This window comes from Dermacentor albipictus, chromosome 2 (genome assembly GCF_038994185.2).
Source record: "Dermacentor albipictus isolate Rhodes 1998 colony chromosome 2, USDA_Dalb.pri_finalv2, whole genome shotgun sequence".
Taxonomy (NCBI): Eukaryota; Metazoa; Arthropoda; class Arachnida; order Ixodida; family Ixodidae; genus Dermacentor; species Dermacentor albipictus.
The window spans coordinates 193,792,362-193,807,082 of NC_091822.1; the positions used below are offsets into that span (position 1 = coordinate 193,792,362).

General features: G+C 47.0%; 1 protein-coding gene across 1 annotated transcript in view; it reads right to left on the minus strand.

The window, feature by feature from the left end:
* LOC135898519 (uncharacterized) overlaps positions 1–14,721 on the minus strand; it is a 160,168-nt gene that overhangs the window by 34,725 nt on the left and 110,722 nt on the right. Inside the window, exon 5 of the mRNA XM_065427492.1 lies at positions 1,456–1,509. Coding sequence (XP_065283564.1) covers positions 1,456–1,509 — 54 coding nt within the window. The remainder of the gene's footprint in view (positions 1–1,455; positions 1,510–14,721) is intronic.

Genomic DNA, 14,721 nt, shown 5'->3' on the forward strand with positions numbered 1-14,721 from the left:
AAGAAGGAGGAAAAAAGAAACGAAAATCGGTACAAGAAGCACGGTGAGCCACGAAATTACGGTTGCAGACCCCCTCGATCCGCTACGGTTGTCTTCCAGTTTTTACTCCCGACTCCTCTGTCGGATAATCACGACAGATATTCCTACGCAGGTTCAAACATAATATCACTTTGCATATTTCTCATTTCCACCTTCTGTCGCATGACGTCTAGTTAGACCTTAGGACTCTCCATTAACTCGCAACTCAAAGAAATTACCCCCGTGCACGCGCCTCTAACTCCAAGCCCGTGTCATTCATTATGGTTTTATGCGAACGGCTTCGAACTTGATATATACGCGTCAACTACGTGAATCACACTATGCAAGACATCTAAACGAGTGGATTGAAGGAAAGCTACTTTATCTTGCTTTCGGTAGAACTCATTTGCTCTAAACACATTCTATTCCATAAAGACCGCATTTTTATTATTTTATAGGTGCGCAGTGCTCTTAACCTTAAAGAGTGGGAAGGGCCGCCGCTGTTTTAACTTTTTGGTTACCTTTAGTTAAGTCGGAATGTAGCATTAATGCTATCGTTTTGTCATGTTAAGCGTGTTACACGGAGCTTAAAATGACGTATGACTCCGGAGCAAGGTATATTTTACTCCTGTGTGAACCTTACTTCAACTGATGCACACTTTTGGGCCCCACATAAGCTATTTAGGGGAAATTACCATTATTTAGGACAAGCAGTGAAAGCTACCCATAAAAATGAGAAAATATTTGCCGTTATGACAGCTAGGGTGCTTGCAGGGTATGTTCAAAATGCTTTAAATTAACCTATAGTAGGTATGACCATGTTTGGATCTTCTTGCAATAGAAATAATTCTGCACCAGTAACTGCGATTGAAACGTGCTTCATTTAGGCAGCTCGCATAAGATGGACTTAAAACAGCAAATTTTCACTCGGTCATCAATCTTCAAAAGTTCGCTTTTAAGCGAGCAAGATTTTCAACGTAAAATTGATTTCGTGGCCATGTTTTGAGGATGTGAGGCTTAAAACGAACTCTTTGAGAGCAGCGTGGTTTCTTAATCATCCACTGCGCCCCCGGGAGAAGGCCATTTTCTCCCACTGATCTTCAAATCTGTCCTTACGTTCACTTTTACGTCAAATTTATCTGCCGCACACTGTGAGCTTGTAGACAGCCTTCATTATTTTCTAAACGTGCCGAGTCGTTTCTAACTATTTAATTCGCGCTCCACACGTGATTAATTAAAACGCACTTTCTAAACTACCACCAATACAGATGCATAATACAGCCATCAATTGGGAGTGAACCCTGTTTTCTCTGAATGTAATTGGCAGCTCTAAGGTAGAAAACAGCTTTGACTTTCAGTACAAACAGCCGGAAGAAATAATTACTGCGGCAACGTTCTTGGCGTCCGAGTGTGCGTATACACACGGGTCCTACTCACCTGGTGGCCCGGGCAGGCCTGGAGGACCACGTGGTCCTGGCATTCCAGGAATACCTGCGAAAAGAATGAATAATGTATCATCTACGCTGCAAGAGCAATTAGACCGCAGCAAAGGATTAGTTCGGCAGATAACGTATACAAGATTCGGTTGGATTTTTATAACCATGACTATGTTCCCATTTATCCGAATCGTGGCTATACGGTGGAACAAACGTGTTTCTTAGACGCCTTGAATACCAACAGCAGTCGTCGCTCAGCTGCGACGGTGTTAAATTGCTCGCGGAAATGGAACTCTCCACCACAGGGTCGTGAGCTCTATTCCCGAGAGAAGCGGTGACCACGTTCTTATACGATGCTTCTAAAAGAAAATGTATTGAAAATTAAACTGAAACCGTCTAGTCCGACATCTCTTTCATGGCTCAGGTGGTTTGCTGGGAGACCGATGTCACACGATCACTTTCGATCACGATCAGGACCCGTTAAGGATGGAATTTCTTGATGGCGATCGACCATGATCGCTGATGCACTGTCCAATGATCCGGATCGAGTTTGGGTGAGTTCAAACGCACCAGTTGTTAGCAAGTCCAAAGCGCGTATCAAGCTTGTAGAATAGGCTCTGAAACTTGTTATACAAAACTCCTTTGTTTTATTTTCAACGAAATATTTGTTTATCCTTGTCGTTCTGCTGATCTCTGCTGATCGTCTGCAACAACATGGTTGCCACTCTACCATTGCGATCAAGAGGCTCGATCGCGATTCACGGATAGCGTTTGCATGGATCCGGATCTGACAAGATCGCATTCAAAAGTGACCATGTAGCAGCACTTGATCCGAATCGAGTTCAATCCGAATCGGGCCCGATCGCTATCGAATATGACCAAGTGACACCGGTATAAAACCCGTATACGCAAAATCAACTGCTTTACATTTTTCTATCTGCCACTGTGATACACAGCGTGTAAGACGCGATGGGTCAGCTGCTACGGTGCCTTCTTGTTCGAACGACGTGGCGAGTTCAAACGCTAACCAGAGTGGCCACATCAAGCAGGTGTGCACGCACAAGCGGTTGCGCATCTTAACTAATGCACCTCAGAAAGCACAGCTGGTGGTCAAAATTAATCCGGTGCTCTCCCAGCGTACTTTGCATCTTCGAAGCGCGAACCCAACGCTTTAATACCGGATGTTTCAACGTTGAGTGAATACTCAGAAATGTCGACTGTCAAAAGTTATGCGACAATGTCAAGAAAGCCAGTTAGACGTTTTGTCAACATATGACGAATGGTATTTAACCATAAGAGAAGCCTTGCACTGTAGTGTCTCAAAAAAGAGAGAAATATAAATAATCTCGCTTTATTTGCCTTTTGCTGACACAGAACGGACTTATGTCTGAGAGAATTCGCGTTGAAACCATGGTAACTTAAAGTGATACTCTATAATCAGTGCAGTTCGGGCGAGAAGCTTGTCCTAATTTCCTCCCGTAATGGATGGATGGAAAAACTATTTTCGTTAGAGCGCATGTGCGGATGATTCCGTGCTGATGGCCATCAGCTCATGGCTGACGGCGACTTGGGTGGCCCACTCCACGGCCCTGGTCTGGACGACCGGGTCTGAGCTGAACCACATGGCCTCCCACTGCTCGAGAGAAGGATCACGCATAATATCCGCCGGTGGCGGCGCTATGCTACAGCTTCATAATAAGGTGTCATAGGTGGCCAGTTCCTGACACCATTTGCATTCCGGCTGAACGTCCGGGTAGATTTTGGTTAACAGGTATGGGTTATAAAAAGATCTCGTCTGAAATCTCCAGACGCTTTCCTGCGCCTTCACCAATTGCTTGTTCGGGGGCGGATAAATTCTCCGCTCAAGTTTGTAATGGTTAGTAATGTCGTGAAAGGACACCAGCCCATCTCTCGTGGACCTCCCCAAAACGTCCGGCTCACCTGCTCGGCTGACGAAACCTCGAGCATTCATGTGAGCCGCCTCGCTCCCAGGGTTCCCAGAGTGTACTGGTACCCAGACAATTTCCACCTCCGTAGTCCCTCGCCCCGTGGCCCGATTTAGCAATCCTGCCTCAGGTAAGAAGTAGTCTTTATTTACCAGGATCAAACTCGGAGAGTTTCAGAAATACATCTTCATCACTTGAGTCACCGTTTAGCATTAGAATGCTTGTAATGGTTTCCTTTAAAGAGGGCCGGGGAAGTGTGTAAGATTCACAATCAGAGCGGAGACGAAACGAATCTTTCTTCAAGACTTGTTAGTGGCGGTAAACATTTGCGACAGCAGTCGACGTATTTCCATAGAGCACAAAATATGCATGCAATTTAATTTATATGCACGCGGGTTAGCATAGTACGGTATTTTCGCTTTGTTGACGCACGTTTCAATTGGCTTGCTTATCGGTTAGTCTGAGAGACACTGTTCGTGAGAAGCGCCAGCCACGTGGACTTTGAGCCTCACAGACGCTGTGCAAGGTTTAATCGTCCTTCCGTCTGAGTCACGTCACGTGGGCGTTCTAGACTGGTGTGACGTTTGTGCACGCTCGTCCTTTTTGTTCTAAAATTGATCTGTCCACGCGGCGTGAACTTTCAAAGCCATACCGGAGCGAACATTCAACGACCGCATCTTACGTCAACGTTCGCCGAGCTGTGGAGATCAAGCACAAGAATATCGTCCAACACTGACAGCATGAGGGTGATGCGCGTGCATTCCTACAACGCACCACGTCGGCTTTGGCATCGTTTTGAGACATTGTTTGCAAAACCGGCGAACCAAAACATTTTCCAACGCCCGCATAGCGCGAGATCGAGTGGGCTTTTGTTTCACGTCGCTTCGAGCGATGACGCGAGAAGAAATTGCGAGCGCGCAAACATTCTCTCCAGCCGCCAAGCCGGTGAAGCGAAACACGCGCCCGAGCGAACGTGACGCAATGTCGGGTCATGCTTACGGTTGACGCGAGGACGGAAGGAGAAACAGCGAACGCGTCAACGTTCACTCGAGCCGTTCTGTCCTTATCGCGAGGGAACACTACAGTACGGGAGAGCGCGGGTTGACGCGGTGGCACCTAGGCATCACCAGCGCATGACTGCACAGCGACTACCAGCGGCGCAACGCCACTGAGGTTTCAATGTCGTTTGACAAACACTACTCGTGCTGCCGCTGAATAACGTGGTGAATAACGCGGCGGGGATGAGCCACGCAACTGTTATTGCATCATGGTAAGCTTTGACTTCGGTGCACAAGCGGCTTTTCGCAACGTTTCGTCCCGCAAGTTTCTGGGAGTGCCGGCGTACCGACTGCGGAAACGGTGGCCTCTCGTCGGCGCACTGGTGGCCTCGTTCGTGGCGTGCTTAGCGGAATCTTGTTAGGCTGTGCTGCAGAGGCAGCGCCAACGGAGCCCCTCGCGCGCCCCTCAATCATGGCTACCGCGCGCGCCGCCGCCGCGCTTTGCAAACAAGCCACCGGCTTCGCGCTGACAATTATTTATTTCCCTCAGGGAGCCAGCCTCCACGCTGCCTGCTGCTCGCTTCGTTAGGTGCCACTCCGTGCACCGGTCCGATTAGGGATGCCCGGGATTCGGGCGGCTTGGGACCCCGCGGGACACCGCGCAGCCACCGCGCAGCCACCGATGCTCGCCTCGTCCGTCGCCCGCTCCGTTCCCTCCCCGCTGGCTCACTTCGCCGGTTACCCTATTTGCACGTTCCCTCCGCCAAAGCCGCTTCTCTCGCGGTTCCTCCTCCTATCGGTCCTTTTCTCCTCATCAAACAATTCAGTGCACGCCACGGTAAATTCATGACTGACTGTTCGTTAACGATGGCCGTATAGCATGGACAAAGCGCCTGCAACAGTTCAGTTTGAGGAGCACAGCGCGTGAATTGCCAAGGACGAAGTCGCAGTGCCCCGTTCTTTACATCAGCGTTATACCGTGCTTTCTTTTATTTTTCCTCTTTAAAGAAAATCCAGTTTAATGCAATTTTCATTCATGTCACTGTAAGTTCCCGAAGACAATCGTTCTCAAAGTTTCAAATGCCGCTGATTTCATTATGCTCTGAAATGTCTTCCAGTAACCTTTCAAGTTTAATTGTTAAAGTTCTTTTTAAGAACTTTAACAATTACATCTTATCAGTCTAGCATGACTGGATTGAAGCACACCGAGGAGCCGAAAAAAGTCCGCTTAAACCCTGCTCCGTCTTCCCTAGATTCCTAGGCCAAGAAATTAGCTTTCCCACCTTCGTCCAAACGGAGTGTCCAAAGTCGTCGAAAAACCCGCATTGACGGCGAGGGTTCACATAATCACTCCTGCAATTTTTTTCACTTAACACACAGAAAGGAGGGAAGCTTCGTATACAGGGATTGTCGCGCCTTACTCAAGCTCGCGCGTCTTGGTTCCTGGGATTACCCAGCAGGTACCTGAAGCGTCTGTCAGACGCCCGTGGCGGTTACCAGAGTCCGCGAGGAAACGCCGTAAGACACCCTTTTTCAGGAGTTTCTCGATCCCATCATCTGTGACGGCGACAGTGAACCAACCAACAACACTCGATCCGCCAAACCTGCGTCCGCCTGCTATCGCCGCAGGTCTGTCCGAGAGTGACGCATTCTTAGCTTCACGAAGCGATTCGTCACAGAGGTGCAGGAGAGGCTAGAAGGCCACTGCCCCCGCTGGCCAATCGTAATACAGGGTGCTCTTTTTAGCTCTAACAAATTTTTAAAGGATTGCCCGTGGCAGATAATCAAATTATAACGCTTGATCTAAATTGCTCGATGAGGCAGCCATTACTTCTAGGAGAAATCAAAATGTTCGCCTGAGTAATTACCGTAATTATGATAATTAACGGTTTCATTAATTACTTTATGCTACAACGTTCACTCTACGAATTATAGCCGCTGAGCTCGCATGGCATATCCGCTTGGAAGAAGTTCTCTTGACAGCACCAGTTCCGAGATATTATTTTCAACGTATCCGTGCAAATGCATTGGTATATTCCAGTTGGTTTTGTGTTTCAACGCGTAAAACAGTGGTAGGGAGACAAAGAGGAGGAAAGACAGGGAGGTTAGCCAGTGTGAGTACCGGCTGGCTACCCTGTGTTGGGGAAAGGGGTAAAGGGAATAAAAGGAGAAAGAAGAAGAGAAAAAAAAAGGACATCGGAAAATTAACACGGTAACGCGATACTACGTGCTACAACACTCAAAGGCGGTCGCACAAACAGCAGCTTCCTAGAAAGGTAACTGGAAGAACGCCAATGCATTTCATCGCACACTTTGAAAATTAATATCTTGAAACTGGTGCAGTCCGGAACATTCGTTCCAAGGGGATACGCCTTGCGAACTCAGCGGCTATAATTCGTAGACTGAAATATGTGTGGTAAATAATTCTATAAAACGTTAATTAGAGTAATTATATTTGGTGCAGTCCGGAACATTCGTTCCAAGGGGATACGCCTTGCGAACTCAGCGGCTATAATTCGTAGACTGAAATATGTGTGGTAAATAATTCTATAAAACGTTAATTAGAGTAATTATATTAATTATTCACTTGAACATATTGACTTCCCGTATAATTAACGGCCATCTCATCGAGTAATATAGATCAAGGGTTAGAGTTGTGCTGTCGGCCATATAGGCAATCCTTAAAAAGATTTGGTGCAGCTAAAGAAAAGAGAACACCCTGTCTAGTCTTATGCAAGTGAAGCGCGGCCATACATTCAATGGCTTCTCATCCAAGCACTTCCTGCTATAAATTTTGTTTTTGTAACAGCTAAGCCGACCTCTGATTTCACTGCTACAGTGCATCGAGTTCATCCCTCGAGACTTCGCAGCCTTTGCGGAACGAAGTTCGCCCAATCGGCCTTGGCTGCGCGCCGCTGCGCCACTTGGCCGGGCTGTTTCACCGAGTGGCTAGCCTGTCTCCTTAAACTGTTCACTCCCACATTACGCTCTCCAACAGCAAATTAGGGCAGCACGCACCAGTGGCGGGAAGCGAGGAGTTGTCACGGCTCGGCTGTGCCTAATTGAAACGAGCTCTTCTTCGGGCAAATTATCGACGGACGTGAGGCGTTTCAGCCTTATATTAAACGTATGAGTGCTATTCTAAAGTACTGCACAGGAAATTTACTTTCATGAAAGCCCGGCCAATAGCAGTAGTTTCCTGATTTCCCGCGCGACGTTTACGGTAGGAGGAAACACGCACTCTGAACGATGAACGACTCTTGTGAAAAGACACCAAACAGATAAGATAAGCAGTAACTGCAGCAAGATTATAAACCGCGTTCAGCGACAACGGGGATAGCGCGGCTATGCTCATTCCCGATTCTCGAGAATATTTTGTCTATGTTATGGTAGACCTTTGCCATTTATGCCAAAGTTTCCCGTGAATTCTAGGTCCTCGCACTCTGGTTTGAACCAAGAGGCTTCGAAACAATATTTTGCTATTCGGAATATCTTCATCTCCATGCCACGTCACCGAGGTAGCCGGTATACGTAAGATAAAATTGATTCCACTACCTCGTGATATAGAACACTCGTGATAACTGAACGTCTGTTAGCGAGAAGAACATTGATCACATTTTCATAAGGTCGTGTGCAACAATTAGGTAGCAGAGGAAAAGACAACGCCTACTGTCTCATTATGTTTCCACCATGTGTGTTTTCATTTGGACTTCAATGCCATGGATATCTACAAACTAGCCCAGCTGTCATCACTTTTCTGCTTTATTAGTCTATTTGAACCACGTCCGACTTCTCAATCAGAGGCTTTCTTTAGTTTTACAGAGAAGCTATATACCTCTGCCTCCCAATGATTATGACGTGTTTGTGATCGCGGAGGTAGTACAATCGTAGGCTAAAATTGAAGCGAGAAGTGTGCATATCTTTTCAAATCACACATACAGTGTTTACCACATACGTCGTTTCGATAAAGAAAAGAACAAAAGATGTCTCGTGGCAACGTGGTAGATGATAAGGCGGTCTTTAACAATGGGAAGCACAGAATGATTGATAACGACATCGGGTTGTAACAGGGGCGTTCCATCAAAACCCACGTAAAATATAAAGTGCAGGTTTTTCTTTATTGCGGGGTTTTACGTGCCAAAACCACGATTTGATTATGAGACACGCTGTAGTGGGGTACTTCAGAAACTTCGACCACCTGCAGTACTTTAACGTGCACCTAAACCTAAGTACACGGGTGTTTTCGCATTTCGCCCCAATTGAAATGCCGCCGCCGTGGCGAGATGCAGGTTTGTGAGAGCATAGTTTGTAATACAGGACGTGGCGTTACTACATTACATGTATACAGGGTGTCACAGTTAACTTTGGCCAGAGTTTAAAGATATTCCGACGCACTCCGAGACGATGCGACCCAATGCGTGTTGCTCACTTTTGTATGTAGCGTGTCACGCTATTTTTTGTATTATGTTTAAGTGCATAATTAGACGAGATTAATTAACCAACTTCGGAAGCAGTTAAGTTAGGCAAAAAAATTCCTATTAGAAAGTTGTAGAGCGCTTGGCAAAACGTCTGATTAGAAAGTTTGTAGCTTTCTATGTATTAGGCATTAGTGTTTTTCCGCTTACTGCAGGTGCCCGCGAAATCCAAAAAAGAACACCACGTGACATGTCCGCTTGTACGCTTCGCCTACAAACGAACATAGCATTTAGCCGGGTGTGCGGCCGCTGCGCCTGCTTATCGCCACATGAACCGCCGCGAGGGAAGTACAGTACATCGCTGGCGTAAATCGCACAGTCAACGCCTAGTCACAGCACTGTCGCCTTTTAAGCGGTAGCACATCCTGCTAGATGCTATGTGCGTTTGTACGTAAAACGTTTGAGAGCGCTGCAATCACGGCACGCAAGCGGGTATGTCACGTTTTTTTTTTGTATTTCGAGGGCATCGGCATTAAGCGGAAAAACACAAATACCTAATAGATAGAAAGTTAGAGGCTGTTTATTCAGAAGTTTTGTAAAGCGCTCTACAACTTCCTATATGGAAAATTTTTTCCTTGCTTTGTTCCTTCAGAAGTTGGTTAATTAATCTTGACTAATTATGCAATTAAGCAGAATACAAAAAATTGTATGACTTACTCCGTACAATAGTGAGCAATATGAATTTAGTCGCGTAGTATAGAGTGCATCGGCATATTTTTAGACTCTGGCTAAAGTCGGCTGGGACACCCTGTTTACAGAGGGCCCGCAAAGTGAGGCATTACATTTCTAGTGTGACAGTGCTATGGGAAGGCCGTGCGTAGTGAAAACTCCGGAAGAGCAGCGTGCTTACGAGGAGTAGCGAAGAGAACAGAGACGATAATGTGAACAACGGCGTCGTGCTAGTACCCCTGTTCAACATCATGTCCAGGATGCTCAGCACAAGCGCGGCAGGATGATGATGATGATGATGGTGATGAACGTCGTGAGCCGAAAGCACTGCCAAGCGACGAAGAAACAATGCAATCAATTGTTTCAAGGGTGCAAAGTTTAAATTTCGGAAGAACTTTCTCGATTGAGAATTCGGATTTACTTCTTCCGTGTGTGATCGACTGTGGTTCCAGGTTAAGTAAATTTCGCAGTCCGCTCTTTGTAGGTGCACGAAGTAGCGGCGCAAGCCAAGTCGCAGGCCGTTTTTCTTCTCTCTCTTACGTTTAATTAGCCTTTTAAAGTCATTACAGATATCACATTTCTTTTTTTGTATGTGTAGCTCGATTCTCGGCCACTTCCTTTCAATGGGTAGGTACCACTGCGCTTAAGTCAGTCAGTCGGTCGGTCAGTCAGTCGGTCGGTCGGTCGGTGTCGGTCGGTCGGTCGGTCAATGCCCAGGAACAACGTATGAATCTGATTAGTGCTGGCGCACGCATACATTAAAATCCAAAAGCAAAAACACTACAGGGGAATAATAATAATAATAATAATAATAATAATAATAATAATAATAATAATAATAATAATAATAATAATAATAATAATAATAATAATAATAATAATAATAATAATAATATGCAGATTCCACGAAATGTGGGAATTGATGTAAGCGAAGCTTTGTCTGCTGTTTGCGTTCATGGACGTTATTTGGCGGTGATATATAGACGGTCTACCACAGTTGTGATGTTATGTGAAATGTTACCTCGCCGGCTTCGCTTGTGTCTGTTGTTCTTGCCCCGTTCGATGCCCCATTCTGGTTTTTGCATGGTAGCTAATCCCTCCTCTCTTTCTCTGTCTATTCCCTCGCTAACATTCTCCCCACCTCCTCAACCTCCCTCTACCGTCGTTGTTGTTGGGGGTGAGCACGGAGACAAGCGCGACAGCTCCTGCACTGCATTTGTGGTGGGTCACGCCTAGTTGCGGTGTCCAGGGGGCATCGTGCACATGCAACGCGGCGTAAATGTTGACTCGAGCTTCTCGGGTTGTATTTACTTTGTGCCCTGTCATGTACTAGCGCGATAGCGTTAAGGGCCCCACGTCGCAGAAAATCCGGCGCCGCGGGCGTCGCTTGGCGAATAATCATTCTGCACCACAACCGCACAGACCCTCCACTGGCGCACACGTTGTCTTACATTCTTTACAAAGTTATTCCTCGAAATTTTGAGGATGACAGCTCACAGACAAATGTCACGAAACAAAACACCGACAGCGCATGCCTTTTATGTTTTTGTGACCACGTCCCGACGCGGCGGGCGTTAGTGGCGTGCAGGACCACAGCAGCAGCGGAAAGTCGAAGAAAGAGGCAAACGAAGCTTCGCTTTAATTTGAAAGCACAACAGCTACAAAACTTGTATATCATCAGGTTCAGGAGCTGTTTGACCTGAAGTTGATTACGTGTTCTTCCCTGTCGAGCGCATCCCATGTGTTCAATGATGGATGCCCGACTTTACGCCGTGCCTGTCTGGACCGCCGGCGACATAAAAGTAGACATTTAGAAACTGTAAAACTTGGAGTTTACAGCGTTCCCGAAAAATACGCTCCACACCAACACTGCCAGCGATCGGATGGTGTTGACAGCTAGGCGCACATCGCGTAACGCCAAGTCTAGGTGATGTGCGCTAAGTAACGTGCATGAACAACATTACAAGCCCCAAGGCTCCTTAGCAGGATCTAATTAAGCATGCGTACTCTCTGGAGTTAGACGTGGCGAAGGACGGATAGTGTTGCGCTCTGCTTCGCATCGCAAACACAGCGCGAAACAAGCGCTTCAGTTTTCTATCGCTTAAATAGTGTGATTTTTGCTACGAAATCTAAAATCTCATTTTTGCTCCCTGCGAGTCAACTAAAGAATTCCCAATCATGGTTTGGGCCGACCTTCACGGAGGTGATTGAACCCACTGTCTAAATAAAAAAAACAGCGCCTATCAAATTCATGTGAGCGCGCCGAGCCTCTTAGCGCACGGCAATGTGCTGTCCGCTACCGCGACGCACCATTTGCGCACGAAGCACGGCGGCTGCGCATGCGCAGATTGCGTTTCGCGAGTAGCTACTATAATACCGCGTACTTCTGTGCTAGCATACGCTAATATATATTGTCAAAGTTGCAGTTCTTCACACTAATGTTTTCTCAAGTCAAGTGTGCGCGCAGGAGTTTTGAGTAAGAAGCCTCCAGCAATCAACAGTGCACCTTCGCTACGAACTAAAGCAAGCAACGGCGCGCAGAGCTTCGCCCACGAGAAGCAATTACGCTGAATTGATGCCAGCAGAGTCATACAAACGAAAATGCTGACGAGAAAATGGCCTGATTAGTTTAAGAGAGATAGCAGAAGGAGGCGCTCGCACTAAAATGCGAGCGCTAATGAAATCAGGAAAAGAAATAACACGGTTTGCAATTAGTCTTTCCGCGAGTTTCGGTTCCCTCCGCTGCGGGCCAGCCGAAGCTTAACGTTGCTGTCGCTGATTGAGCGGGCAATCTTAAGTTTATCGCGGAGATCTGCGTGGTTAGCGACAGTCTATTCATATTCATGAGCTCTGGCTTAATTCGATTCTCTAAGAGCAAGAAACAGTATGGCAGCTGCTTTATGGATCGGGGACGTTGCTTCAAAAGAAAATGAAAAAAGAAAGGAGAAAAGACTGTTCTCTAGAAAAAGAAGATATACGTGCGGGCAAGAGTCTGGGGCGGCGCAACCAAGCTGACTTTTTCTCGAGCACCGCTGTTTCCGCCGTACGTATACAACAAGCTATTCTATCTCCCATGCCCAGAGAGCCGTGGCTTTGCACAGATAAAGAAAAAAACAAATGGAGTTGTGGCTGAAATTAAATTTTCTTTTTTTCAGTTCTGCATTTTTTTTTATACGCAGCTTAACTGCCTCAGCGGGAGCCATGTTTTTGTGGGAGCCCACGTAACGCCACTGGGAAGCTTAAGAAGATGCCGTCATGAATAAAACGCCATCTTGATCTAAGGAACTGCTGCACAACGTTACCCGCGTTCACTGCATTGTTGCAGAGTTTAGGTATTGTTTCATTTTAAGCGGCCGCATAATTGCGTGATAAAGTGCTGAGCGGGAAGCTTTTATTGCGCTAAAGCGGAATGTTGAGGAATCCCTGCATTCCGAATATTTCACATTTCTAAATGAAAAATAATATGGTGCGCTCAAAGTACACTTATGTGAGACCTTTGCTAGAAACTTAAATTACATGTTTACATGTTCCTGCCACTAGTCGCTTTTCAGAATTTTGTTAAAAGATGCAAAATGAGGGAAAATGCGCTTGCATTTGTTGGACGGCCCACTTATACTTTTGTGAGGGAGATATTTCTTTTTTTGATTAAGAGAACTGAGCTTAGTGTGAGCAGCTGAACTGAACATTACGCGATGCAAGACTTTATCAAGGAAAGCCTGCCACATTGGTATTGCAACTTTGGCCCGGTTCCAGGCCACGGATGCCTCATTTCGATGCGGGCGTTATACGTGGGAATACCGTGTGCTGATATATGCGGTGAAAGTTGAAGAAACGCAGCTTGGCGAATCCGGATGTCCGCCTGTGTTACCAGAGTGACAAAAAGGAAGTGAACACAAAAAGGCTGAGCAGACACAGCCCTCAATTCCTTAACTCCTTTTTTGTCCCTGCGTAGGGAGGCAAAACCTTCACTATACGACTTGTCTCGCAAACCACGCACCTGTATCGCTGCGGTGTGATACCGCGGTGATATATATATAGGTCAGACATACGAAATATAACTTTACTAACGTTTCGTCAGGTAGTCCCGTGCCGAAGCGTCTGTAAAATCCTGGTGTTTCAGAGGGTAACTCCTTTCCCGCCCGTTCCAGAGTTTCGCGTCGCCGTCCTGCCTCGCCGTAACCAGATCCGTAGCCGGGACGAGCTAGCTCCGGGTGTCATCTCTCGCGCACGGCGCGACCCTTTGGTCTCTTCGTTCCTCCTACAAAGCCGGATCACGTGTTCTCGCCTGTCCTCTCACCTATTCTCTCGCCCTTTTCCTCCGCGCAGCATCGTTGCGGTGACTCTCGCCGCTACCGCCCACTCCGCCCTCGCCATCTCTTCTCCCGCTGTCGCGGCACTGCCGCCGTGCCGGCGGCGGGTGCTCCTTGCGCCCTCGCGCGTGATCCACGGCTCTCCGTCCTCCGTCTCCGCGTCGCGTGGCTCTACGGCTCTCAGCCGTGCCTCTCGCTTCTCCGTTTGCGGGCCGCGTTCCTCAGTGGCACTAGCAGCCTCTGGCAGTGCTTGCACCTGGGTGTCATTCTACCGCCGCTACTCTTGCCCTATACCTCCCCTTACCTGGTACAGTGTCGTTGCGGTGACCCGAAGGGCAGTTATAGCGTTTCGTCCCCTTATTTCTACTTGTCACCCCAACCTGGTGCGGCTACATTGAGGCCTGTCTGTGAGTGAATAAGTGTGGGACCTCTACTCAGTACCCCTGTTCTCCACCAGTTCCCTCATCCCACCTCCGAAGAAACATTAAATAATAATTGCTAATCTCCCTCCCCCTCTTCACGCGGTGACCCACTATAATATGGCGCGTCGCCGGAGCGCCGGCTCGATAGCGGCGGATCGCGGTGTGTGTTGCCCAATCCGAAACGCAGAACTGCCTCTGTTCGGCACTGCGTGTTCTGTACGAGGTTGCTTGTTGTTGAAACATAAGACAGCAACTGCGCTCAAAGATCGCATTACCAAGAAGCGTAATCGCCGGCCATTTTTTTTCATGGGTGATTGTTTTCTTTGATCTGTGATCCTGTGTTCATGCAACGCTTTCCTAATATATATATATATATATATATATATATATATATATATATATATATATATATATATATATATATATATTTACATATATAGTGCGCAC